This window comes from Penicillium subrubescens (genome assembly GCF_028828155.1).
Source record: "Penicillium subrubescens strain IBT 31985 chromosome Unknown utg000007l_segment0_segment0, whole genome shotgun sequence".
Taxonomy (NCBI): Eukaryota; Fungi; Ascomycota; class Eurotiomycetes; order Eurotiales; family Aspergillaceae; genus Penicillium; species Penicillium subrubescens.
In genome coordinates this window covers 2,724,088-2,749,596 of record NW_026643157.1, presented here as the reverse complement: position 1 = coordinate 2,749,596, position 25,509 = coordinate 2,724,088, and the positions used below count along the sequence as shown (strand labels likewise).

The window sequence follows — 25,509 nt, the reverse complement described above, 5'->3', positions numbered from 1 at the left end:
TTGCTTCTAGACATTGGCAGCTGTATTGAAACTTGAAAGTCACCTGTTCTACGCGAGTCCTAGCAAGGCCCAATGAGATTCTCTCGGTATCTCACGAAGATAAACTGAGGTACTCTATGCAAACGCTATTTAATCCTTACTATTCTAAATGGAGTACAAATAAAGATAGGTATTGCTCTGGTCAACTATCGGGTTCCAGCCTGCTGGACAAGTAGGCTGACCTAGTTTATCGAGGCCATCCATTTTTGACAAGACGCCACTCTCCAAATGTCGCGTTCACTCTACCGATATATGTCTCAGCAATCCCGAAAATAATCCCCAAACGACGGGGCATTTCCAAACCAGGCAGCCTTGTACAACCTTGATAGTTCCCACCCCTGCTAACAAATATTCCAGGATTGATCGATTGGTCCAATCGCTCTGCTAGTGGCGCACACCAGCCACGACCGCTCAGGCCCCTTCGGCATAACCAGCGATAAAGTATAAAAGGGACGTCGGGCCGAACGAGCAGGACCGGGTTCCCGAGCCCGAGTTAGAGCGCCGGAATGCATGTTTTTTACGGCCAAGGCGGACCGTAAAGTCATGGCCCCAACAACTCAGCTGAGAGATGTCTTGAAGATATAATCATGGATGACCCCATCCAGTAGAAAATGAGTGAATTATTCTGACCATTTCTAAACCTAAAAAGTGCTGATGTCCCAAGATACCCTAAGTTGTTACTCCATATATGCGTAAGTCATGAATTCGTTAAAAGGCGATAGACAGGCTTGATAGCAATCAATGGCATCAATACCCCTTCTCCCCAGCCTCGCAAACCGATACACTCTGCATCCATTCAGACCGCAACATATCCTTCGTAGTAATGCGTCTACGCGAGTTGGGGTGTAGCATTGCATAAATAGCGTTGCGACGTCTCTGTCAAAAGGATCTGTTAGTCTTGAGTCTTTCACTTGGCATGGGGCAGGGAAAGGCATAGGTTCAAACAAAGTTAAAAACCCCGTATACCCCCCCCCCGGACGCTAAAAAAGAAATAAAAAAAGAAACGGTCAAGACCCACCTTCCCCAACGCCTCAATAGGCGGATACCCATCTTCCCCGAGTCGACAATGCAAATACTCCAAATACCTCGCATCCTCCCGATGAGGCCTAGCACTGCGCCAAAGTAACCGACCAGTAACAAGAGCCAGATAAATAATCGCCGTAGCCCAAACATCCGCCGGTCGTGGATCCCGGACCTCCTCCTCTTCGTCCTCGTCCTCCTCACACTCAATCGTATCCCTCCACAACTTCCGACGCGGTCGGTACGTAAATCCCTCCGGCGGGATATACGGTAGACTCATACCGGGGAACGAGGCTGTGGAATTCGCCGTATCACCTGTATTCCCCTTTGCAGGGGAGGCATGGCTAAACGGGGCTAGAATCCAGGGTAGAGAGAAGGACCAGGAGCGAGTAGAATGGAGTGAGGAATGGGCGTCGGTTTCGCCGTCTGTTTCGTTGGAGGAGGCTGGTGCGATGGCACACCCGTTCCAGATACGACGGATATGTCCGTCGCCGAAGCCGGCCAGCTTTACAGCACCGTGTTGTGTGAGGAGAACTGTTTCAAGGCGGATATCGCGGTGGGCGGTTCCGTGTTCGTGTAGGAAGGACAAGGCACGGAGAATCTGGGCGATTATGCAGTCTGCTTCGGGGGTGGAGAGGGGTCCTGAGCGGGAGAGGAGTTCGTGGAGGTCGCCGCCTGCGCAAAAGGGCATTACTAGGCAGAGTTCGCCGCGTTCATTGTAGAGGAGGTCTGTTATGGCGAGGATGTTTGGGTGATGGGGATGTATGTTTGCGATGGACGATGGTGGGCAGGATGATGTGCGTGCGAGAGCGTTGGGACAATCGACGATGTTATTGTTGTAGCGGTAGACTTTGATAGCGAAGAGTTGTTTTGATTTCTGTTCGTAAGCGGATAGCTTGGTTTGGTGAAGACGTACGGTACTATTGGAGCCGTAGTGGAGAATCTCGAGACAGCGGCCGTATTTTTCGGTGAAAGGGCGCTGGGGTTGTGGTTCGGGCAAGGGTGTGGTTGTTGTTGGGGCGGTTGAGACGATGGAGGTTGTAGTCGATGACCGCAGCAATGGCTGTTCAACTGTCGAAACTGATGCCAAGCTGGGTCTGTGGTCGTTTCTAAACACGGGGAAGCCGCGCTTTGCGCTCTGACATGAGTCGTGTCCATTAGAATCGGATGTGTTGGTCGACCATTTGGGTCTCGTCAGGTAATGGTGATGTGCTGTTGCAGGAGCCAGATTGGGTCGAGGCACTGCGACGGCCGTCCAGGCGTCCTGGTGACGACGATGTGTATCCTTCATGGAACTAGGATACGAGGTCTGAGAGGGTCCTGGTGGAGGAGGTGGAGGAGGTAAAGGAGGTATGGAGAAGAAAAGCAAAAACCAAAGTTTAACGGACGTCAAATTGGAGAATTAAATACAAGGAGGAGAGGAAAAAGGAAGCAAAAGTCAAAAATAGAGAAGATCATGGAAGTCTATCAGCACGCCCCCTTGAGTCCGGCGTGGTTTTTATACAGTCCAACCACAAGGTATGCCTTAAATGCCTCCTGGAATGATTAGCTATGGGAGTTATCATGATTATGGGAAAGATCTTGTGAAACTACGGTGTTCAGGAGAGAGAATAGTATGAGAGATATTTCAGTCAGACCAATCCACGGAGGCGATGAGACTAGAGGTATACGATGTAGAAGGAGGACAGTCTCACTGAGAGAAAAAAAGGGACGTATCCGGTTGCATAGCAAGAGACTTGGCGTGTTGGGGCCCTGTTAGTCAAAGAAATTCGACTAATTTAGCGAGGCTCTCAGATACTCAGTACTACTTAGGACTGTCTATCATAACGATGGTGGTCATCATCGCGTAGTAAAGAAAAAACAAAAGGTGGTGTTTAGTAGGATCTACTCATCGTCCTCGCTGGGGATGCCGCGATTGGCCCGACAAACCGCTCAGGAAGATCGGGGGGCTTAGTACTACGATGACCTCGTGGCTTGAGCGATTTTTCTGCTCGAACAGACAAGCAAACGGGATGTAGCGCTAAGTATGAAAGAAAGGAAAAATTAGTTAGCGGAAAACGGGAGCCTGAGAGGGGGCAAAGCAAAACGGTTAGAATAGAAGACTGTAAATTGCCCGCCTGGCTGGATTCAGCAGTTCGGCAGAGGAGCCACGGGCCAAAGTCAGGACGGGGGGTTTTTTTCCTGTGGTGAGGAAAAATCGCGCAGCTCACCTACGTTGACCGTCCCAAGAATTACTCTGGAAAAGCACCCAGAGCCAAGATTCTATGCGGTATTTTCTTACTTTTATCTCTACAGTCATCATGATCACAGGCAATTCAGAAATTTCTTTATTCTGGTTACTAGGGAGTACAATTTCAACATGAGGATTTCTACTTGACTTGCTGTACTCGTTGTACTTGAAGGTAGAAAGTAAGTTTGTTAGGGCTGAGGCAAGACGATGTCACGTATGGTCAGATGGCATAAAGTGAGCCATTCATAAACATGGTTATTGGCCGATAAAGCTCCCTGGCAGTTAAATTACATAAATTACGGTACCATCGGTATATCATCCGATCGTGGCACAGTCAAGCTCCTGCGCGATTTCTGTCCGGTGGAATCAGCGTGTTATTGGCTCCCATTCTAGTATTGGGTCTCTCTCACGGGCTTATACGGTTTTGGTTAATGCTTTAGGATTTTTTGCCTGCTTTCATTCGCGAGGTACCTGAAACACTACGGAGAGCTCTCTGATTCCCCAGGTACCATGTCCTCGTAGACAGGCCAAGTGGGTATCAAACAATGCCCCCCATTCTCTTCTCTCTCTCCACTCTCGTAGTAAAATTAAGTAGTAGCAAGTAGTAATAGCAAATTGTCATAAGGAAAATACCCTACTATAGGCAGAGAATGGACTAAATATCCAAGACCTGCTATAGGAGACCTCGAGCCCCTCCTCGTGGCTATTCTCGCGTGGCGTCGCTTGCATGACGCGAGCTTGACTTTTTTTTGATATTTTATATTATTTTTATTGATCCCTCGTATCGATTTTTTTTTCCTTTGCCATAAGCAAATAGCAAATCTGGTCTCCGCTTCCTCGTCTCGCCTTCCCAATTCATCCATCTGCTGGTTGCATGAGCCACCGGCGTGGGCCTGCTATATCCAGCCTAGTCATCTTTTGCACCTCTACATAAAAGACAGGGGACCCTTCCAAACTACTGGTCTTTGCTTCTCGACATCATCTTCCAGTTTCTTTTCTGTGCCCCTCCTGCACTCCCCTCTGCTGTGCCCATCCGGGTGTTTAGCTGTCAGCTTCCCCTCCCCCTCAATCGCCTTTTGCTTCCCTCACCTCCTCCTCCCTCACCTACCCTCCCCCGACAGTTATCGCCATGGAGTCCAAACCCTCTCACAGCAAGCCAGACGCCGATGTCGAGGCCGAGGGTGATCAAGCTAGAGACGATGGTGATCGTACGGGGCGCCATGTGCGCATTACCTTTGAGGAATCAGAGGCCACCGACGTTGAAGCCACTGCCATCGACAACATGCGGTCCATTTACCAACCTGCCGGCTTCAACCGTACTCAGTCCACCGGCCGGGATACCATCCGCAGTACTCGCAGCAGTGGCGCCACTGCCGTCGGAGCCAATGCAGGCATCCCCATCGAATTCCGCACTCTGTCCATCCAGATCTCCGAGTCTCAGACCGCACCCAAGGAGGTTCTGGCCGAAGAACCAAAGGAAAAACTACCGAACCAGGACTACTTTGAGAGTCTCGACTTCCATACTTTGAGCCAGGATTCGCTATGCCAGCAGTTCAATGTCGATCCCCGCACTGGTCTGAGCAGCTCGGCTGCTGCCACACGCCTCGCTCGCGATGGCAAGAACATGATCGCTCAGCACCGGGAGAATTATCTCAAGAAGCTCTTCTTTTACGTCTTTGGTGGCTTCTGCTCGATTCTTTGGGTTGGTGTGATCATCTTCTTTATCTGCTGGAAACCTCTCAGCAACCCGCCTTCGCCTACCAATCTGGCTATGGCTATCTTGGTTATCATCGTCATCGTCCTTCAAGCCACTTTCTCGGCCTTCCAAGACTGGTCGACGAAACGAGTGATGAATTCCATTCTGAACCTTCTTCCCGCCGAGGCTCTCGTCATGCGTGATGAGAAGTTTATCCGTCTCCCGGCTACAGAGCTAGTGACTGGCGACATCATCCAGATCAACGTCGGTAACAAAGTTCCCGCTGATATGCGTCTTTTGAAGACCTCAGGTGACGTTCGCTTTGACCGTGCCATTCTCACTGGCGAGTCGGACGAGATTGACGGTGCCACCGAGGCCACCGAAGCCAACTTCTTGGAGACCCGCAATATCGCCCTCATGGGAACTCTCGTCACCAATGGCAACGCAACTGGTGTCGTCGTCATGACTGGTGCACGATCGGTTATGGGCCGTATCGCAAAGATGACTGCCGGTGTCAAACAAAAGCCAACCTTGATTCAAAAGGAAATCAACCGCTTCGTTGCCATCATTATTGGCCTGACCGTTTTCCTTGCTCTGTTGATTCTACTCACCTGGGTGGGATGGCTCCGCAAGGATCACCCTACCTATATGAGTGTGGTGGCGATGCTGAACAATGTTATGGGATGTGTGGTGGCTTTCATTCCCGAGGGTGTCCCTGTCGGAGTGGCTCTGACCTTGATGATGGTTGCCCGCCGTATGAAACAGACCAGCATTCTGCCCAAGGGTCTGGCTACTGTTGAGACTCTTGGCTGTGTCAATGTCATCTGCTCGGACAAGACGGGTACCTTGACGCAAAACCGCATGTTTGTCAAGTCTCTCGGCATGGTAGACTGGGAATTCAGCATCGACGACCTGGCGGGCGGCATTGAGGTCTCTCATGGACTGGCTAACGTCCTACGGGCCTCGGTCCTTTGCAACGATGCCACATTCGATTCGGAGACTATGGGCCTCCCTTCGTATGAGCGCACCGTCAATGGAAACGCTACCGATGCAGCAGTTCTCCGCCTCGCTGATCATGTTGGTGCCGCCACTCCCAGGAACCTCGAGCCTTATGAGCGTATCCACCAGATCCCCTTCAACTCAAAGAACAAGTGGATGTTGACCATGCACCGCGATCCCACCACCACTAACCCGGGATATCTGATCTACGTCAAGGGTGCTCCCGACGTACTTCTTCCTCGTTGCTCAACCTACTGGTCTGCCGTCCACAATGCCGTGCGTCCACTCGACACCGATGCCCGCGAGAAGTTTTCCGCTTTCCAGGCCAAGTTGTCTCGCCGCGCTGAACGTGTCATTGTCATCTGTCAACGTCGCTACATCCCCGTTCACGAAGTTGGCTCCAACGGTTTCAGTGACGAGATCATTGACTCGGGTGTGCAGGACCTGACGGTACTTGGCATTTTCGGTATCATTGATCCTCCCCGTCCGGAGACTGCTAGTACTGTGGCTGCTTGCCGACGCGCCGGTATCCGATTCTTCATGGTCACTGGTGACTTTGGCCTGACTGCTGCTGCTATTGCCCGGGACATTGGCATCTTCGACGGGACTGCTGAGCCAGATACCATTGACGACCTGCGTGACTTTAGCGATGAAGGCAAGGCCTCCCTCTCGCGCCACAGCCTGCTACTCGAGGGAACTAGTCTTTCGTCTTTGACTCAGGATGAATGGTCGACAGTGTGTGGCTATGACGAGATTGTCTTTGCTCGTACCAGCCCTGAACAGAAACTGCGCATCGTCTCCGAATTGCAGGCCAAGGGCAACTACGTTGCCGTGACCGGTGATGGTGTCAACGACGCCCCGGCTCTGCGTGCTGCCAATGTTGGTGTCGCCATCGGCGGTGGTAGCGACGTGGCCATTGAAGCAGCCGACCTAGTCCTCCTGGACCGTTTCGATTCCATCGTCGAAGCCATCCGTCTGGGTCGTCTGGTCTTCCAGAACCTTCAAAAAGTCATCGCCTACCTACTTCCCGCCGGTAGTTGGTCCGAGATCTGGCCCGTGATCATGAACGTATTCTTCGGTGTACCCTCCCCCTTGAGCTCCTTCCTCATGATCATCATCTGTGTCTTCACAGATCTCTTCCTTTCCCTCTCCCTGATCATGGAAAAAGAAGAATTCGACCTCCTCAGCATCCCACCCCGCGACCCCAAAAAGGACCATCTCATCAACATGCGCATCTACGGCCAATCATACCTCTTCGTCGGTGTCATGGAAGCTTTCAGCGCCCACGCAATGTTCTTCCTTTACATGTGGAAAGCAGCCGGTATCCCCTTCTCAGACCTCGTCTTCGCTTTTGAAAAGTACACAGACGGGTTCCACGGGTACTCGCAAGACGAGCTCACCCACTTCAACAACGTCGGTCAATGCGTCTACTTCGTCTCCCTGGTTATCATGCAATGGGGAAATATTCTGTCTGTCCGCAGCAAGCGCATGTCCCTACTTCAGGCTGATCCTATCCGTCCTGCGCGTCGGAACCCATGGCTTCCACTGGCTATGCTGATTTCCCTTGTTATCGCTATCTTCGTCACTGAAGTCCCCGGCATTCAGTCCCTCTTCGGAACAGCCTCTGTGCCTATCCAGTACTGGTTCATCCCGCTGGGTCTGGCACTTGGTATCCTTGTTATGGATGAGCTGAGAAAGGTGTTGGTGCGCCAGTTCCCCAAGGGTCCTGTTGCGAGGATTTCGTGGTAGAGTGTCACTGCGTTTTCTTGTATTGGGGGAAAAGGGGATATGACTTATGACATAAATAGTGGATTTTGTGATAGATGCTTTTTACTTGAGCTTTTAATTTTTTCATTGTACCCCGGGGATCATTTTTGGGTTTCATGTTTATTCCATGGTTTGTTTGGTTGAGAAATTGTGGAGTTTTTTTTGGAAGTATTCTCAGCGAACAAAATGGCATTTTTTCTGTGGATTGCATATGTTTTAGAGTTGGAGTTTGGATGATTACTGTTGAATGAATTAAAAACATATAACTTTGTGCATTCATTCCACATTCGACTTGTACTTCCAAATATTGCGCTACATGATTTCAAACTTGTTGAACAGGCAACCAAGTTCCGGCCTTTTTATGGATTCATCTGTTGACTAGAATATGTCTCTTAGAATAGTACATAGCAAAGTGTCTAATTTGGAAGACCTATTGACCCTAGTGCAAAGAAATAGACCGAAATTCTCAATTTGATAGAACACATTTTGCAGACATGTGTTTTCCTAGATTAACATGGGTGTACGATCGTTCTCGACGTTGAATACTAACACGTCTTCAACGTGGAGAATGATCGCACAACCTATTATGTTAAGGACACACATTTTCAAAAACCATTCCACATCGCTCATGTCAGTTGATACAACAGAATGAGAACACCTCCCGTGCGCCATGTTATGATCCAAGCAGTAAACCCACTCCCACACATCCGTCATCGCATCATCTTCCATGTAAGAACATTGAAACAGGAGAACCCACAGGCCTAATAAATCAACAAGATGAAAAGGACAGTGAAAAACAAGACTGGCTATACTGAGCCACGGTGACAGCCTTAGCAATCAAAATAGGTTTTCTCATGAGATATCGTTCCCCAAAAACAAAGGACCGACAAATTAGAAAGAGAGTTCAATCCTCTGATGTGACAACGGAAGAATAACGAAAACACAAAAATACCAAACCACGACCCAAAGAACCACTGACGGGGAATCCCAGACTCAATTTCGCGGACACGCAAGCAATAACAGCCCAGCATAATGCAAGATACACAAATACTGAAATGCAATGCTTGTGAGCCACGAAAATCGAACACTGTAAATCCCGTGGTAGGAAAGAAAGGAATCAAGTCCACTGCGAGAGGGACAACGGTTTTTATACCGCTCACCGAGTTCACGCCTCTTCTATCTGGAGCTATCTAACTGGGTGGCAATGTGGAATTCTAGAGCATACACCTAATATCATTGACAAGCCTCGTTTCATTGATGCGGTTAATACCTATTTGTTAGGACGGTTACATCCGAGTGCGCCTCTTCTGGACGGGGACTGAACACGAAGTAGTGATTGGGTATATCCTCGAGGGTGCATGTACAATTTTTCTCAGGTGAAAGAAACCCATGATGCTGGAATCAATAATCCAAGGAACTATTTCCACGGGGTACTTCAGTAACAAAGAAAGATCTACGCGCTGACCTCGACAGACGCAGGCCACGACTCCTAAGTTAAACCCGAACAAAGAATCATATACACCCCTCCCACGACCCAAACGAGTCATGCACACCTAGATTCGGCACGAGTCCAACACTCAGACTCAAGAAAAAGGCGAGAGACGCCAGGATCTCTAAAACTTAAACTAAACTAAAGAAAAGAAGAAAATAAAATGAATGAACAACCAAAGCCTGATTGCTACGTCTACCACTACCGAGTACTGTACTCTCAATAGACGGGATGCATCCAAGGCCATGTAGAGTAATAAAAATACAAGTGTAGAAAAGAGTAAGAGGAAACAAGAACAAAGAAAAAGGGGGGAAAGGCCAAATACAGACAGACAAGACAAGCCAGGCAACTAGCAGAGGCATGGCAGGGTAAAAAAAACCAGCGAGCGAATGGGTAGTGTGTATGATGTGAAAAAGTGTAAAAAAAGGGAGTCAGTAATAGACAAGGCGTAATAAAGAGACGCTGTTCGAGTCACCGTCGTCGTTAGTCGAGGCCGTATGAGACGGCCGTTTGTGGTATGCGAACTCCCTGGCGGAGCGAGTGAAAAGACAGGAGTCGCGACGCCCAACGATATGGAACGAGAGTAGGCAGTGAGATTAACAAGATACTTCAGAGCAAAAGCACGCTCACAACCAAATGGCCACCAAGGCTATTGCTGTTGCTGTTGCCGCACCTTTCCAGCCTCCCGCACGGCGGTCATGAACCCATCCTCGTTGCCGGCAGCGGTCAAGATCCAATGATCAGCCACACCGGGATTCGCGACCTGGCCACCGAACCCAGCTGCCGCAGGCGCGCTGTGTCGTTCCTTTGGCTTTTGAGCGCTGGCACCGGAATGACGAGGACCCCAGCCCAGAATGTTGCGCACAGCCAGGCGAGATTGGTCGTCTGGCTGGTTGAAGGACAGGAGTTGCGCCTGGAGACAGCCAAGGATTGCGACGGCGGAGCGAATCATGATTCGGTCACCTTCAAAGACCCAGCAGTCCCACACGCGGGAGATGCGTTCCAGATCGAGGCCGTTCGTGAGGAGAGAGCGGAAGATCGGCTCCCAGATTTCCTCCCCAGACAGCTTGAGGGTCTCCTCGAGATGAGTGTACAGGCGAGGGAACTTGTAGAGTAATGTTTCAGAAGCGAGGGAATACGTGCGGGCCATGGCACCACGGTCCCAGGTCAGGAAGGCAACTGGGAGAGGGCGATTGAGGGCATTGGCCATGGCGAGGAAAGCAGAGCTGGGTGTTGGGAATTGAAGGACGATGAGTGCGGCGATGGTGTGCAGACCATGAATGTAGCCCACATCGCTGCGGTACATGCAGTATGCTTGCAAGAGATCTATAAGCGTATTCCGCAATGGCCCGCCCTCCTGGAACAGGTTCAAGTCGGGGAATGCTTTCGATACATCTGCATCGATTGCCTCGAAGCATTCGAGCATACGCTTATTGTTTTCTCCTGGCTCTGCATTGGTCTTGGACCGCAGATCCTTGGCTCTTTGCAAGGCTTTGGTGAATGTCTCCTCGGTAAGCGAAAGCTCGTTACCAATCGCACGTTTCCACATGGCTCCCCGACTACGAGGTGGGATTCCACGCCACCAGAGTTCTCGGATGCGAGGTTCACGCAGCGCACTCTCCCAGTGGGGGTTCACATAGTCATCCCAGATGTTCTGAAGCGTTGCGCGGGTGGTGTCCTTTTCACATTGTTCAGAAGCAGCTCGAGCCGCTTTGCGCTTCTCTGTATAATTGTTAGACCGAATCGATATGCAACCCGCAGCAGAGAGAACACTCACCAGCTTCCTTCGATTGCGCCATCATCTGCTTGTACTCTCTCAGATGCTTCTTCTCCTCCTTTTGATCCTTGGGCGGCAGCCAGCTAGGGCGCGTCCGTGTAAGAACCTTCTCCTTCTCTTTGCTAATGGGTAGCGGGTCGATCATAATGTTAGACTTCTGCAAGGGCGGTAATTCAATGGCATCGGATGTGCGTGGGGAATCAGAACTCGACTTTCGCGAGGAAAGTCCGTTCTGCACGGCATCTTCATGCTTGCGCTCGCTTTCATCCGCGTGGTGTTCCAGCGCCTCGGTGATGATCCTAGCTTCTTCTGACAGATCGGACAGATAACTGTTGTACGAATAGGCGCGGGGGTTGCGCGGGGAAATTTGGCCTCGTTCAGGTCCTGCAGAACTAGACCGTTGTGTTCGTTTCATGCGTGCCGCACGTGAGGCTGATTGCGACGAATGGTCCTGGTTGACCGACGTATCAGATGTGGTGTGCGAGATCGGCAAAGGCCGACGACCGGGACTACAGCCGTTCGGGCTTGCGGCTCGCGACTGGGGGCGATCTTGAACGGGACGCGGGGAAATTGGAATGTTCCACAAGCTGGCATCGTCGGGTAATTCGTCATCAGAGTCGTGGTATTCTTCCTCCAGATCCTTCAAGGATTTGCGGTTCGGTTGCCACGTTTGTTTCGGTACAGGGGTTCGTGCAGAGAGCGGCGAGAGAGCCAAACTGGTGCTGGAGGCTGACCGGCTGGACGTTGGTCGCAGGGGAGATGTCGACCGTGACCGGCGAGGTTGTGAAGGCGTCAAGCCACCCGAGTAATTCGTACTCCCCGAGTCTCTTCTGTTGCCGGACCGTGCCGACAAAGAACCTGCGGATTGCGGGGTCCGTCCCGATCCATTGAACTGGCTGTGAATCGGCGGTAGGGGACTGCGCTTCCGCGGCTTCGGGGTCGCAGTCAAGTCTCGCGTTGTCGCTGCAGGGCTCTTGTAAGGCAGACCGTTTGGCAATCTGGCGGCGGGCGACCGGGATGTCAGGCCGCGGCCATAAGGGGTCGGTTGATCGACAATTGACAATTCCGCGTCATCTTCAAGACCAATGTCCTCAAAGTTCCCGATGTCGGTGAACACGCTATCGGGACCATCGATTTGCGAGGAGGAATGGAACGAGGACGACTTGGAGGATTTGGACCCGGACAGCTCGGGCGGGGAATTCGGAGTTGGGCAGACGGTGGTCATGATCTCATGTATTGGGCGTTCAAGCACGGTGGTCCTCCACAATTATCGACAATCCGAAACAAACACAAGATGGGTAAAAATCGTCGCTGGTGTTAGCGAAAGGGGCGGCTGTTGGAGAACTACACGCAAGGCTCGGATTGTAGGGTCTCCGGGGGCGTTCACTGTCGGCCGGGGCGAGGGATGCAGGATGCAAGATGCAGGCGATTTCCGAAAACGAAAGTAAACACAGAGAGAATAAACAACCGATCAACGTCAAAGAAGTGAAAGTGCAGGCTCAGCCGTGCGGCCTGATAAAAACCAGATCAGGAGTTCGGAGCGAAAGGTGGGTAAAAAAAAGAGGATCAGGAGGCCGCGATTATGGGGTGAGCATCGGGGGCCGCCAAAGGGGGTAGAGGAAAGGGAGGAGGAGGGGTTTAGAATTGGGAGTTCGGAAACGAAGGGTGTAGGATTGAATGAAGGTCTTGAGAGGAAAAAAAAAAAAAAAAACGACAAAACAAGAAAAAAAGGAGTGTGAGGATTTGGGGTTGGAAGCGAGAGAGTTTGGGATGAAAGCGAAGAAGTGTTGAAGGAGGAGGAGAAAGCGGGATTGGGGGGGGAGTTGCAAGCGGAGAGCCTGAGGCAGGCCGCACGCGGTCTGGCCGAGAACAGAGATAGACTAAAGGAACTAGAGTAGAGTATGTTAGGATAATGAGAATGTATACTTGGAGTATACCTGGTTTTACTGGTTTGAATAGCTAATTCTAAAAGTACTTTAATGTACCATCATACCCACACGGCCCAGAAGATCAGGGTTCTCATGCAAAAGGCAACGATCGCTGCCGATCTCGCTCGGTAGATTCTTGTTTCAAAGGCTCCAAGGGCTACGAGATGAGAATAATTGCAACCCGATCGGAATTTCCCCAATCTTGTCCCCTGAAGACCCAGCGATTGTCCGCGATTTTTGTCCACTCGGATGCCCGTCCATTGCCTTCAGTTCCGCGGACTGCCCGAGCAGCTGTACTTCTAATTGGACGATAAACTCGGTATCAGGACCATAGCCGACCGTTGGTAAACAATAAATCCCAGATATCCCCATCCGCTAGAATGTGGATTTATAGATTGACCTCGTAGGGGGCATTATTGGCTATGATTGGTGTACTATCGATTCTCCCTCAACAACTGCATACTCCATACATAATGTACATGCTGCTGTACTACGGCTATTCTTAGAACCGCCATGCTTCAAATAGCGCATTACCCTTTCTCACAACTTGCAGCAGACGCACCGCGTCGGCGTTCGTCGCCGGACGCGACGCCCTCCACAGCGAGTCCAGCCAGTGGAGAACAGGCGCATACCGCGTTTGCTTGCGTCTCAGGACAAAGCGGAATGCGGCACTCGCCAGGTATTGCAGGTGAGACAGCTGCACGAAGCATGTCAGCGGCGCTGATCGAGATGCTCGGCGCGTCTGGATTAGGCTCGCTGTTTGCTGGACGAGGTCGTTGATGGTCTGGATGATGATGGGGTGTTGGGGGTGGGCGCGACCACGGAGAGACTTCATGTACCGGTACATTTTCATCGCGGCGGTTATGAAGCCTGTGTAGAGATTGGCCAGCACCACGTTGCGAGTGTTGTGGTCTGCGTCTAGGTACATCGAGTGTAGTTGGGGCCGCATTAATGCCAGCATTCTGCGGTGAAAGGAGCGACCGGGGAGTCGGCTGGTCTCGACGGTCAACGTGTTGGAGATAGTGGCTGCGGCAGAGGCGCCGCCTTCCAGCATTCGATCTTGGTCCTTGTGGATCTCCAAGGTGTGTGTATCAATCAGGCATCCACAGTAAGGGAAGAGGGGTGTGCCTTCCAATCGTGGGATGTAGATTCCATCTACTGCAGCGGTGAAATTCACCAAGCTCTTGGCCGGGTGGACCGAGACACCATACGCAGGCTGACCACGGTGCATCACTTGCAGAAACTGGGTGGCTTGATTGACGTCGGTGGTGATGAGCAGGAAATCATCCACTAATCGGAGAAGAAGCGAATCTGCAGGTTGGAGGAAATTCAAGACCTGCTGTTCCAGCTGGGCGTAGAAGAAATTACATAGCAGACTGGATAGCACGGAGCCTTGGGGGATGCCGTTACGCTGGCGAAAGTAATTCTTCCCAATCTTGACCAGGTTGTTTCGTACGTGCTCCTCGAGGAGACACAGCAGCTCATCTGCGTCATGCTCTTTCTGTTTGATGGTGTCGACATACACTGTATTGGCAGTGCCGGTTGTACCACCGGCGGCGAGGTCGGGAAAGTACTGTTGTTTGGCCAAAGGTGCAGCGCGCCCGAGGAACCTTCGTGTGGCTCTACCATGCATACTCGGATGTACGGCAACGTATCTGGTGACATGGTATGCCTCTTCGGAGACCAACTGCTCGACGAGACGCAGCAACTTCTTTTGCGGGATGGTGTCAAAACAGGCTTGGATATCAAGTTTGACGAAGAACAGTTGTGGTAGTCGGTCAGCTTTCGGTCCTACCGATACCGGCGCATGTCTGCTGATATGGTTCTTGAATTCTTTCAGCCTCGAATGCATGTCTCCCACCGACATCAGGGACGAGCCCAGTTGCTCAGGACACCGCTCTCGCTCATAGGACAGCATATTGTAGATAGGGGCAAGATTGCTGTTGACACTCGCTCCTAGGTAGGTCTTGTTATTACCCCATTGTGATTTCATCAGGAAGCGTTTTTTCAGGTTAAGAATCGGTCGCAGCCCAGTTGACTTTGGAAGTAAACGAAGGGTACCCAGGCCAAGAGACCGCTTGCCCAGCATGACGTGGGCCTTTTCAGGGTTGAGTTGCTCGAACATGTTCACCTTGAGATCTGCCATCGGTTGTTCCGTCAAGCTTCGCCAGACATCGTGTCGAAAGAAGAAAAGACGATTGCGATGGGTCTGAGATTCGGTGACGTAGAAGTTGGTACGGACGAGGGGGATCAAAATTGACTCGAAGATGTAATAAATGAACTCGTGCAGCAGTTCTGTGCGTTTTTGAAAATCCGAAAGTGCGAGCTTTGCATTCCCAGATCCCGAAGGATTCTGGAAATTCTGTGGTGCCAGCCAAATAATGTTGGCGACCTATTGACATGTTAAATCAACCATTCCATATTTTCGCATCTTTCAATGTATCTAACCTTCAAACCACTGCACACCTCATGTAGACTCAGACTTTCGAACCGACGCATTTTGATGAAGGCGTCTACGTGCTTCATTATGATCCTGCGGTTCGTCAAGCCCTCTGATCCCTCTCCAAAAAATCGAGGTGGCACAATTTTGAGGATTACTGCACGACAAAAGGCCGAGACAGCAGACGCGGGAGTAGCATAATCAGTCAGATTGACTTTCCGCTCAGGACGCCCCTTGGTCTCAGTATTTTCATCGGTAACAGGGAGTTCGGGAGCATGACTCTGAGTATTTGGCTGCCCAGTCGAAGATGGGGTTTTTGCTTGGAGTTGTGTCACTAGACTCCCGCCAATCGATGATCCAGGTTCGCTGTTCTCTTTTCGTCTCTTCGTGGGAGAGGTGGCGGTGCCAAGTTTTCGTGGTCCAACAGCCTGTACAAGATTAGCAGACAGTCAAAACCAGATTGAAAAACACTCACTTCATCTGGGCAATAATAGTCCAGTAACTGTCGATATGGACATTTTGAATGGCGAATTCGGAATCTCTGAACAAGCTCCAGAGTTTGCCCACGAAGTCGCTTGGGCAGCTTTGTATGAGCAGCATTTTTATCGGTCTCCTGCGCTTGATCACCGTTAGGCGCAGAGCGGCGCAATTGCTCCTTTTCTATGAGTCGTCGTATTTCAGGTTCGCGAAAGACAACATTCGGCGTGTTGCCGTAGCTATTGTCTGTCGATGTAAACACATTCTGGAGGCCAAACTGCCGAGGGAAAATGTAGTTGATCAAATGGACAGTGTGCGCCTCTGAGTCTAGGGATTTGTATCGATTGAGTACATCTGAGGGTTTGTCAATATTTTGATCATTCAGTTCATCGGAAAAGAGGCAATAACATACGCGTGGTACCTAGTCCGGAGCGCATCTGCCCTTTGCCTTCACCCCCAGATCTGCCGTAGAGCATACGCCGGCGAGAGAAGATAATGCTATTGGAGCCATTGGTTCCTTTCCGAGCCTTATCGTCTTTGACCGTCTTACTGGCCGACTTTCGATCCGCCAAAGATTCTGAGGCCTTGGCACACTTCTGTTCGAATGGCTCAAGTTCAGACAATGGTAGTCCTGCGTGCGGAATTAGAATAGCCAATCTGAATGTAGCAGACATATGGACATACCGCTCAATTGGTAGTAGATACCTCTACGGGCATTCACAGGCGCAAAGATACCGCAATCGAACAGCAATCGCATCATAATATCATCCCCATTCTCACCCAAAAGGCCCAAAACATCCGACCATGGCGCCTCCTTCAGGGTCCGAACGTTCTTATTCGGAAACTGGGCCACCAGACCGATAATACTTGTTTCCAAAATACTCGGGTCCGTCGGTCGATAGGGACCATAGCCATGCGTGAGCAAGTGCTGTGGTTTCTGCCAACCCGGAGTTCGAGCAAAGAGCGTCTCGATCACAAAATTGACCACCTGCGCGACAACAATTAGCCATCGGAAACAAGGAGAGTATTTGGATCTTGTCTGCCCGCCATCTATAGTTCTACAATCACAATCATACCTCAGATTGCGGCGATGTTGGCCCCGTATCCGTGCTGACGAGGATCGAGCGCGATTGGGATTGGGTAAAGGCCCGATAATCGCGCTGGCGATCTGAATCAATCTTGGGCGATGGTTCCTTCAGCACGCCGATTAGCGTGGAATCCAGCAGGTCGGCTAGTGGAAAGCCCGTGTCGTTGCCGCGCTCGGCTATACTTGGTGGGCCGGACGGGCGCAACGAAGCGATGCGCCGCCGTCGCACCTTCGACGAGGCGGGGAGTTGGCGTAAAAGGTATTGTCGGAGAGTGAGGACTTGGCGGTAGTAAAGCGAAATCACGGGGTGTGTTGTGGTTTGGTCGTTTTGCGATACTGGGGCTTTGGCGACTTTGAAACAACTGGGCGATGCGGTGATACTCGGCTGAGACGTGGCCGTGGGACCGCGGTCCTTGACGGGTCTCTTTCGCTTCTTGCCCATTTTCTCTTTTGGGGGGCTTGGTAAAACTGAACAACAGGAACTGTATAACAAGAAATTGTTCCAATCCGGGTTTTACATTGTCGATTGCGTAGTTGGGATGGGTGGTGTTGACGCGAGTGTTTTGACGCGTCTCGGCGGAGAAAGAGTTTGGGACCTGCGTCAGGGACAGACAGGGACACTGGGATAGCGCTGGTAGTGTACACCCGCACTTTGTACCATGACTGCCAGTGCAACGGTAGCTACGAGCTTTGAGTCGTGTAAAATATAAAATTGATACACTAATAATAGATTTGTCTACTTGTTTTTCTCCAATCTAACCTCGACTTGAATTGTTTTCGATCTTCATGTTAGGGTCCAGGGTAAGCGACTCCTGTAGTCTGAGACCAACCCAAGTGTCACTCACAGGAACGAACTACAAGCTGACCTATACTGTACACTAAAGATCCATCAATCTCCGGGGACAATGACCTTGTGCGACGTCGGGCATCGCTGGAAGGAGATAGGTAATGATTACTCCAGTTTGGTGATTGATAGGTATGAACCTCCGTCGAAAGGAATGTTTAACTTCAGGCGTACAGCCATTGTCAAGCCACTGCCGGTCCTCGATAGGTAACTACTGAGTACTTACGTAGCCATTCTAATGATGGACTTGGCAGCTACTACTTCAATTACGGAGTACAGTAGGTGCATTGTGCACCAAGTTCAAGACGGCACCACCCCGAGTAATAAAAAATAGAAAAAGAAAATGCCGAGTGACCCACGGAACGGGACGAGGGTCTAGAAAGGCCGATAGCTTACTTACTGTCTGTTCACTGCAAGTGCGTCTCCACTGCGTCAGGTCCGTTCCATGTTTGAGAAGAACTTGGGGCAGGGGTACTTCATGTTCCTGAATAAAATTGTTCTTGTTTTGGAGGGGAGAAAAAAATGATAGAATAATGCAGTAGGCATGAAAATTGGGACTTTGGTATTCTATACTTTTTATTTAGATCTAGTCGACTAGTCACCCGGCTTACATTTCCCTTGTCCTCGTTGATAGTGTGCAGATACAGCAGACATTCCAGTTGATTAATAGATCGATTTTCTCTACCTAAATTATAGACATAGATCGAATTAGACTAAATCTACAAAGCATATCTGTCTACTTTGTACTGATTCGCTGTACATACTTGCTACTGTAGTATGTATGCCATGTTCAATTGTGTCCCTCTTACAAAGAGACCCAGTCTCAAATGAACAAAGGAGTGTGAACCCACCGGGGCTTCCATGGTTTCATCTTGGAAGACGACTAAGGCCCTGCTCATCCATGGAGTCTTCCCTACGAAGGACTGACGACAGTCGTCGACTCTCGAGACTACCGACTTGAACTCTGCGGAGACGTGCCTCGCTTCTTTTTTCCGAGTCGCGGAGTTTCATGTGCTCAGCGAGCGACTGGTCAACTGGGCTCTTTTTTCCCTTTCCCATCTTTCGATCCCACCGATCTTTCCATCTTCAAGGTATCTTATTCCTTCGAACCTTTTTTCATCCGCCTGTTCCCTGTCAACTCTTGTTCCACTATTCTACTTTATCACATCTCTCTTTCGCTCTTCTTTCTGCAGACCTGGCGATCGACACTGCAGTTCAGCAAGCGGCCCCCCCTCTAAGCCGGCCCCCCGAAGCTAACGATCTGGCCCGGCAGTCTGCCCTATCAATCCCGTTGCTGGCCCCCCCTCTTTCCGTCTGGTGCCTATCAGAAAACAGAGACACTTTAGTACCACCAGATTGAAGAGACGAACAAACGTCAGTGCCGCTCATCGTCTCGCCAACTCTCATTCGTCCCTCAACCTTGTCCGGGCTGTTCCCGCTGACGCCCCCAGGGCTCCCTAGTCGCTCGTCAGGTCTAGTCACTCTCGCACAGCTCATCGGCCGATCCCTCCGTACTCCATCAATCTGGTTTCCCACCGCTTCGCGATCGTCGCTTCGCCTCGGACAATAATACACTTCAAGATCCCCTCCCCCCCTCCTCTGCTGTGGTGTCTATTTCCCCTTCTTAATTCTCCCACTCCACTCTCGACCCTCGAGATCTCGATTCTCGTGGACTGGGTGTCTCGAACATGCTGCTGAATGGGGGTGCGCCACCCAGCGATTGCTTTGTAGCCTGAGTCGTCGACTCCCATCTGCGACATTTCCCTGTTGGGCGTCCATTCCGTCCACCCCGGGCCAACGCATCAGTCCACGTCGCTTTGGCCTGGAACATGCAAAATGTCCGGCAGCGGTGTCGAACAGGCATCTGGTGTTCGGAATCACGACCCGCCTCCGTTTGGGCGTCAATCCTCTGCGCCCACCTTCAGCCAATCCGCTCGCCACAGCGCCTCATCCTTTGAGGCCTCTCCGATCGCTCCGTCCCTTTCGAACTCCACGTATACCTCCCTCCGATCAGGCTTCGACCCCACCAACCCTCTTGTCGCTGGTGGACATTCACACCCGGACCTGCGTGGCCGTGACTCTCCAGACCCGGACGATTTCTATCGGCGTGAAGGTGTGCCCGCGGCAACCGATGGCAAGACCGGGGTCGACAATGTGACAAGTGCAAGGATGGCAACTGGCTATAGCGACCTAACGGACAGGGTGTCCCCGCTGCCAACAGACAATTTAGACTATTCGCGCGCTAGACGGCCAACGTATCGGTCGACGTCTGATTCGCCTGCGTTGAGAGGTCCGTCAGCATCGGTATCTTCCACTTCCTCAAGAGCCCGACAAACTTCTTTCAAAGACCTGATCAACAAATTCAACCAAACCTCCGACGAGGTCCTTCCCTTGCCTACCAACTCTCGAACTACCTCACGGGCCGCAAGTCCTTCCGGCAGCTTTGACACCGACCACCCCTCACGAGCCTTGCCGCGACGGCGTCATCTGCGGGGCGAATCTCCACCGCCAGTCTCCGTAACGAGCACGCCTAGGCTGCAGGTTGATCCAACACCTTCGTCACCGGAGTTTGAGCGCCCTAGACAAGATCCATTAAGTACGGAACCTGTGATCCCTCCTCCACTCTTCCAGCGAATCCCGAAATCGCACCCTCGACGACCACTATTTGGGGAGTTGTTGTCGGTGAACACTCAGCTGAATAACTTGGGATTTGGTATCCCTGCCCATATTAAGCGCCGGGGCTCTGAAGGGAGCCTCCCGAGTCCCAATCCAGCATTCCTCGACCAATCCCAGCCATCGTCGGCTCGCTCGCCATTAACGCCAACCGCGTGGTATCTGGGGCAGACAAGCTCTTTGGAAGCAGTGCAGATTGGGTCGAACGGTGCGAACAGCTATCATCGCAGAGCTCGGAGCGACTTGGCTGGAAATCCCCCAAGGGAGCCCCTTGCGGATCCGTGGGATCCCGACATGGCGGTTTCAGTGCCCTTGCGGCAGACAAAGCCGGGCGATGGTTCGCCCGGCAGCCCCAATTCCAGATCCCGCATTCCTGTCTCATCACAGCGTCTGCCAGCTGCTTCCGGCCCAGAGAGCCAGTCACCGACCTCGAATTCGACCTTCAGCAGTCGGTCCTCCGCCATTCCTCTGGCTCCGAAGGGCAGCAGCCGCCTTCCCAAACCGTCTGGAAAGGACAGCCCGCCCCGCATGGCGGAAACGGGACCCGCCTCGTTTGCGATGACGGGGCGTGGCAGACGCGATATGACGATCGGCCGAAGCCGTACCCAGGTTCCCGAACGAAGTCAGCTTCTCCAAGCATACATCGCCGCTCCTCCTCCGAAGAAATCGCCGCCATTGCGCAGTTCTCGACCTCGGCAGCCCATCTCACATGGTGGGCCGATCTCTCCGCGCTCCCGGATTGGCGATAGGATATCAACATTACAACAACAGTCCACTGGTGATTTGGAACCACCGCACAGCCCTCGCACACGACGACGATTGCCCGAATTGGGTAACGTGGATTTCGAAACTCGTCGACAACGAATCCAACAAGCTTTCAATCGTACAGTCCAAGAGAATGAGCGAAAGGAGGAAGCCGCTGCTGAACTTCGACGCCGTGCTCGAGAACAAGAAAAAGCAGCTCACGCAGACGCCGACACTCCAACGGATGACCAAGCGACAACCCCCAGTGCTGCAACGGTTAATAATAACGCTCTGCCCTCCGCAGAGATGACCACAGTGGTACTTCAGTCGGTCAGTGCTCCTGCCGACGGGGACAAGCACCAACGCACCGTCCCTCAACTCCACCTAAATACGGCGGTCAATGTGACAGACAACAATGTGCCGCACACGACGATGGATTCCCCGACATTGGGAAATCCAGAGGGTATTCATCGCGAACCACGTGATACGGCGCCTGATCAGAATCACGCAGATGACATCGAGCCCAAATCGGCCATGACAACCGGCTCAAGCGATACCCACGTCACCCAGTTTGACCCCGAGCCTCAATCTGGTTTACTTGAGAGAAAGCCCAGTTTGTCTCATCGGACCCTGTTAAACCACATTATGCAAATCCGTGAATCAAGTTCGAGTAGCGATTCCTGTGACGAGCCGGATTGCAGTCTATCGGAGAACGACGACAAGGCCTCGATCAAGATTATGCTCCATGAGTCCCCGTACTTGCGTTCTGGCAGCAGCACAGATACCGAAGAGCCTCAATCCGCGCCTTTACAGCAGGTTCAAACAACCGATCACCCACAGAACCGATGGAGTTTGAGTTCATGGGATTCGTCCGTTCACCACAATCAGACCTCCACCTGTGATGAACAATGTGAGGAAAGTGGAGATGACGCAGCTTTGCAGGATGACCAGGCGACGGAACCAGCAACTCAGTCTTGCTCTGCAGCTTCGACAAGCCCACCTTCTTTCGATGAGCAGGACACTACGTCTCCTATTCAAACAGACATTGGCGTGATGGGACCAGACACCGTTGAGTCCTCGCAGCAGTCACAGTCCGGTCATGCTTTCTCCACACCCCCCAGTCTGGCCAAACAAGGCCGCTGGGACTCTCGCCGTGTCACTCAGCTCTATCTGGAGGAATTGACCCGAGGCAGAGCGAACAACAACAACTCCAGTACCGGCAATCATATGAACAGCCTACCTTCTCCGGCTGTCCGCACGGCTCTTGTTGCTCCGCCTCGAGCCCACAATCACAATAACAGTAACAGCCTGACAGATGATCCGGTCTTCGTCCCCCGATTCCAGGAAATTCCAGTGGCAGACATTATGCCAGGATTCCAGGAATTACCAAGACCGGACCACCAAAGATCAGATCATCTCTCCCCGTCGGCAACTTTGGCTGGACCAAGCGACTGGGAACATGCATCTCCATCGATCATGGATTGGATGCAGATTGCCGCTGAAGAAGAGGCTATCACTCCCGGAAGTGAGAATGGCCACGCTACTCTTGCTGGTGTGCCCACTCCACGCCGCCAAACAGCCGCAGTTGAACTAGAGGCCTCGAGGAGCCATGATTCTGGCCTCGGGCTATCTATCAATATTCAGCCGCCGGCTCGTGGACCTGCAGAGCTTCCTGCCGACACATTCCACTCTGGAAATGACTTGCACATCAAGGACAAGGCCCTTCCCGACGTGCCACAATTGCGCCCTACCCACAGCGCTGAGAGTAGTGAAGATTCTTTGTTTCACCGAGTGGACAATGCCCAATCACCTAATGCTGCGGATTCGTCTGCGACATCTCTGGCGCCATCTGCCGAACAATCCATGCGGGCTGAGCCGCGCAAGTCTCCTTCGCCCGAGCAGCGACGTCTGAAGAAACGCCGTAATGTCATCAAGGAGCTCGTTGATACCGAATATACATTTGGTAAAGATATGAAGGTGGTCGATGATATCTACAAAGGCACCTCTTCATCTTGTTTGGATCTCTCTGTGGAGGATGTTAAGATTCTGTTCGCCAACTCCGATCAGGTTGCACAGTTCTCATTCAACTTCCAGGACACGCTGAAGAGAGCTGCTCGCAGTGTCTACATTATGCCCAAGTCTCAGCGCTGGAGCAGCAAGCGCAGTGCGCGTCACAATCGTTCTGCCGATACAGCTGATGAACAGAATGTTGCCGACTCGGGCACATCTGATCTTGAGAAAGACCGTGCCACCGCCATTGGAGAAGCTTTCATCCTTCACATGGCCCAGATGGAGAAGGTGTATACCGAGTATTTGAAGAATCATGAAGCTGCCAACAAAAAGCTCCAAGTTCTCCAGCGCAACCAGAAGGTGTCGATCTGGCTGAATGAATGTCGCGAGTGGGCTTCAGATCTCACCACTGCGTGGGATCTCGACTCCCTCCTTGTCAAACCTGTACAACGCATTTTGAAGTATCCGCTTCTCTTGTCCGAGCTTTTGGACTCGACTCCCAACGATCACCCGGACCGAATCCATCTCCAGAATGCTCTGCAAGAAGTCACCGACATTTCTGTCCGAATTAATGAAATGAAAAAGCGCGCGGATCTGGTGGGTCAAGTCGTTGGTCGTAAGCGCAACCAGTCCGATGTACGAGCAGGCTTGTCCAAGGCATTTGGTCGACGCACAGAAAAATTGCGCCAGCAGGTTGGTCTTTCGGAAATGTTCCAAGACAAGGAGTATGATTATCTCTTCCAGAAGTTCGGCGAGCACTTCGCAGAGCTGCATGTGATCAAGAATGATGTGGTGATATATAAGGAGAACACACACCAAGCAATGAGACAGCTTGGTGCGTATGTTGAGGCCATTGAAGGAGTCATCGATGTGGATCAGTCAAGTTATGCCGAGTTGGAAACTAAGTGGCGTCGGTTCAATCTGGCGTTCCAGGAGATCGTTAACGTCGCGCTGCCTGAACATGTGAGATTTACCCCAAAATACCTTCTGACCTGCCTTGATTGCTAACCGTTTTTTCTCAGCTCGACATGATCACCAAACGAGTCCAGGACCCGTTTGATTCTATCATCCGACTCTACCAAGGACCTGAGCGAGTTATGAGAAAACGTAATAAGCGTCTTCCCGATTATGCTCGCTTCAAGGCTGCCAAGGACCGCGGCGATAAGCCTGACAGGAAAACCACCGAGCAAGGCGAGCAGTTCATTGCCTTGAATGAGACCTTGAAAGACGAGCTGCCCAAACTCTTTGCTTTGACGGGTAAACTCACAGAAGCCGTCATGACGAATCTGCTTCAACTCCAAACCATGTGGTGGAGCTTGTTCCAGACGAGAATGGAAGCCCACGTCGATGCTTTCCCTGATGACTTCAGCAAGATCATCAACGACTGGAGCAGCGATTACAGCTTTGCTGAAGCCCAGGTTCTTTCACTCGGTGTCTGCAATGGGTCCTTGCTGGCTGATGCCATCAACTTGGTCAACTTCAATACTCCTTCCAACCTCAACTCTCCTCGGCGCCCTTCCACAGTGAACAGCTCTTCCCATCGCCCAGGCTCAATGGCTGAGGACTCGCCGAAGGTCTCCACCGACTTTGGCGTTGGTCAGCTCTTCCAGTCTCCCAATATGAGCCAGTCCGGTACCAGTCGTCATCGTGCAGACTCGTCATTCTCCGGGCGTGCACCTTATCAAGACACCCCGGACCTGGGACGAAGCCAACTTTTGCAGCAAGTGACCAACACCTCCGGCTCCTCGTCGGATATGCGGTCTAGCACTGAGCCGTTCCCGAGTCTGCCAAGTTTGAGCCTGGACACGCCCTTCCTTGCCGATGTGATCAGTGCGTCGAACAGTGAGAACAACCCACCAACTTCCCCCACTGATCGATACTCCGGCTTCTTCTCTTCCGCCATGCCAATGTCAGACACTCCCAACGAGGTCGAGGTCCATCGTGGCCCCAAGATCCTTCCCGAGGGAGCCAAAGTCCTCTTCGTAGCAGCCAGCCTGTACAAGTTTGACATCGACCGTCCCCGGAGCGAGGCAGGTTTCCCATACCTGACCTACGAGTCCGGAGCTGTCTTCGATGTCTACGGCGAAAAGGGTGAACTTTGGCTCGCCTGCAACCAGGATGAGAACACCGAAGATCTGAATGTCTCTCCCGAGGAACTTGCCGCGATGGACCCCGGCGCTCGAGCAATCACATTGGCAGAGATCCAAAGGCGAAAGACCGAGAAGGAGAAGACTCTGGGGTGGATCTGGAACAAGCATTTCGTGAAGCTGGCCTGATCCACCCCCCGCT

At 51.8% G+C, this 25,509-nt stretch overlaps 5 protein-coding genes across 5 annotated transcripts; 2 read left to right on the top strand and 3 right to left on the bottom strand.

Moving 5' to 3' along the window:
• Positions 1-786: 786 nt before the first annotated feature.
• N7473_010755 (uncharacterized protein) lies at positions 787-2,350 on the bottom strand (the record flags this gene model as incomplete). Its single annotated transcript, XM_057156694.1, has 2 exons — positions 787-915; positions 1,058-2,350. 2 exons carry the CDS (start codon positions 2,348-2,350, stop codon positions 787-789), a joined length of 1,422 nt encoding a protein of 473 aa, XP_057005349.1.
• Positions 2,351-4,418: 2,068 nt separating this feature from the next.
• Positions 4,419-7,733, top strand: N7473_010754 (cation-translocating P-type ATPase; the record flags this gene model as incomplete). The annotated part of the gene is made up of 1 exon (XM_057156693.1): positions 4,419-7,733. The coding sequence occupies one exon, from the start codon at positions 4,419-4,421 to the stop codon at positions 7,731-7,733; it is 3,315 nt and encodes a 1,104-aa protein (XP_057005348.1).
• Positions 7,734-9,447: 1,714 nt separating this feature from the next.
• Positions 9,448-12,765, bottom strand: N7473_010753 (putative TBC domain protein). Its single transcript, XM_057156692.1, has 2 exons — positions 11,018-12,765; positions 9,448-10,962 (listed from the first exon to the last, which is right to left on the bottom strand). The coding sequence occupies exons 1-2, from the start codon at positions 12,240-12,242 to the stop codon at positions 9,890-9,892; spliced, it is 2,298 nt and encodes a 765-aa protein (XP_057005347.1). The 5' UTR covers positions 12,243-12,765; the 3' UTR covers positions 9,448-9,889.
• A 682-nt stretch (positions 12,766-13,447) lies between these two features.
• Positions 13,448-17,391, bottom strand: N7473_010752 (telomerase reverse transcriptase; the record flags this gene model as incomplete). The annotated part of the gene is made up of 6 exons (XM_057156691.1): positions 13,448-15,337; positions 15,394-15,813; positions 15,861-16,216; positions 16,275-16,493; positions 16,547-16,850; positions 16,939-17,391. 6 exons carry the CDS (start codon positions 17,389-17,391, stop codon positions 13,448-13,450), a joined length of 3,642 nt encoding a protein of 1,213 aa, XP_057005346.1.
• Positions 17,392-19,629: 2,238 nt separating this feature from the next.
• Positions 19,630-25,496, top strand: N7473_010751 (putative Rho guanyl nucleotide exchange factor; the record flags this gene model as incomplete). The annotated part of the gene is made up of 2 exons (XM_057156690.1): positions 19,630-24,183; positions 24,243-25,496. 2 exons carry the CDS (start codon positions 19,630-19,632, stop codon positions 25,494-25,496), a joined length of 5,808 nt encoding a protein of 1,935 aa, XP_057005345.1.
• Positions 25,497-25,509: the final 13 nt, after the last annotated feature.

Excerpts from the sequence above, each read along its gene's own strand:
- N7473_010753 (XM_057156692.1), bottom strand. The coding sequence starts at position 12,242 with ATGACCACCGTCTGCCCAACTCCGAATTCCCCGCCCGAGCTGTCCGGG. Across the intron at positions 10,963-11,017 it reads GGCGCAATCGAAGGAAGCTG|AGAAGCGCAAAGCGGCTCGA; the intron begins GTGAGTGTTCTC and ends ACAATTATACAG.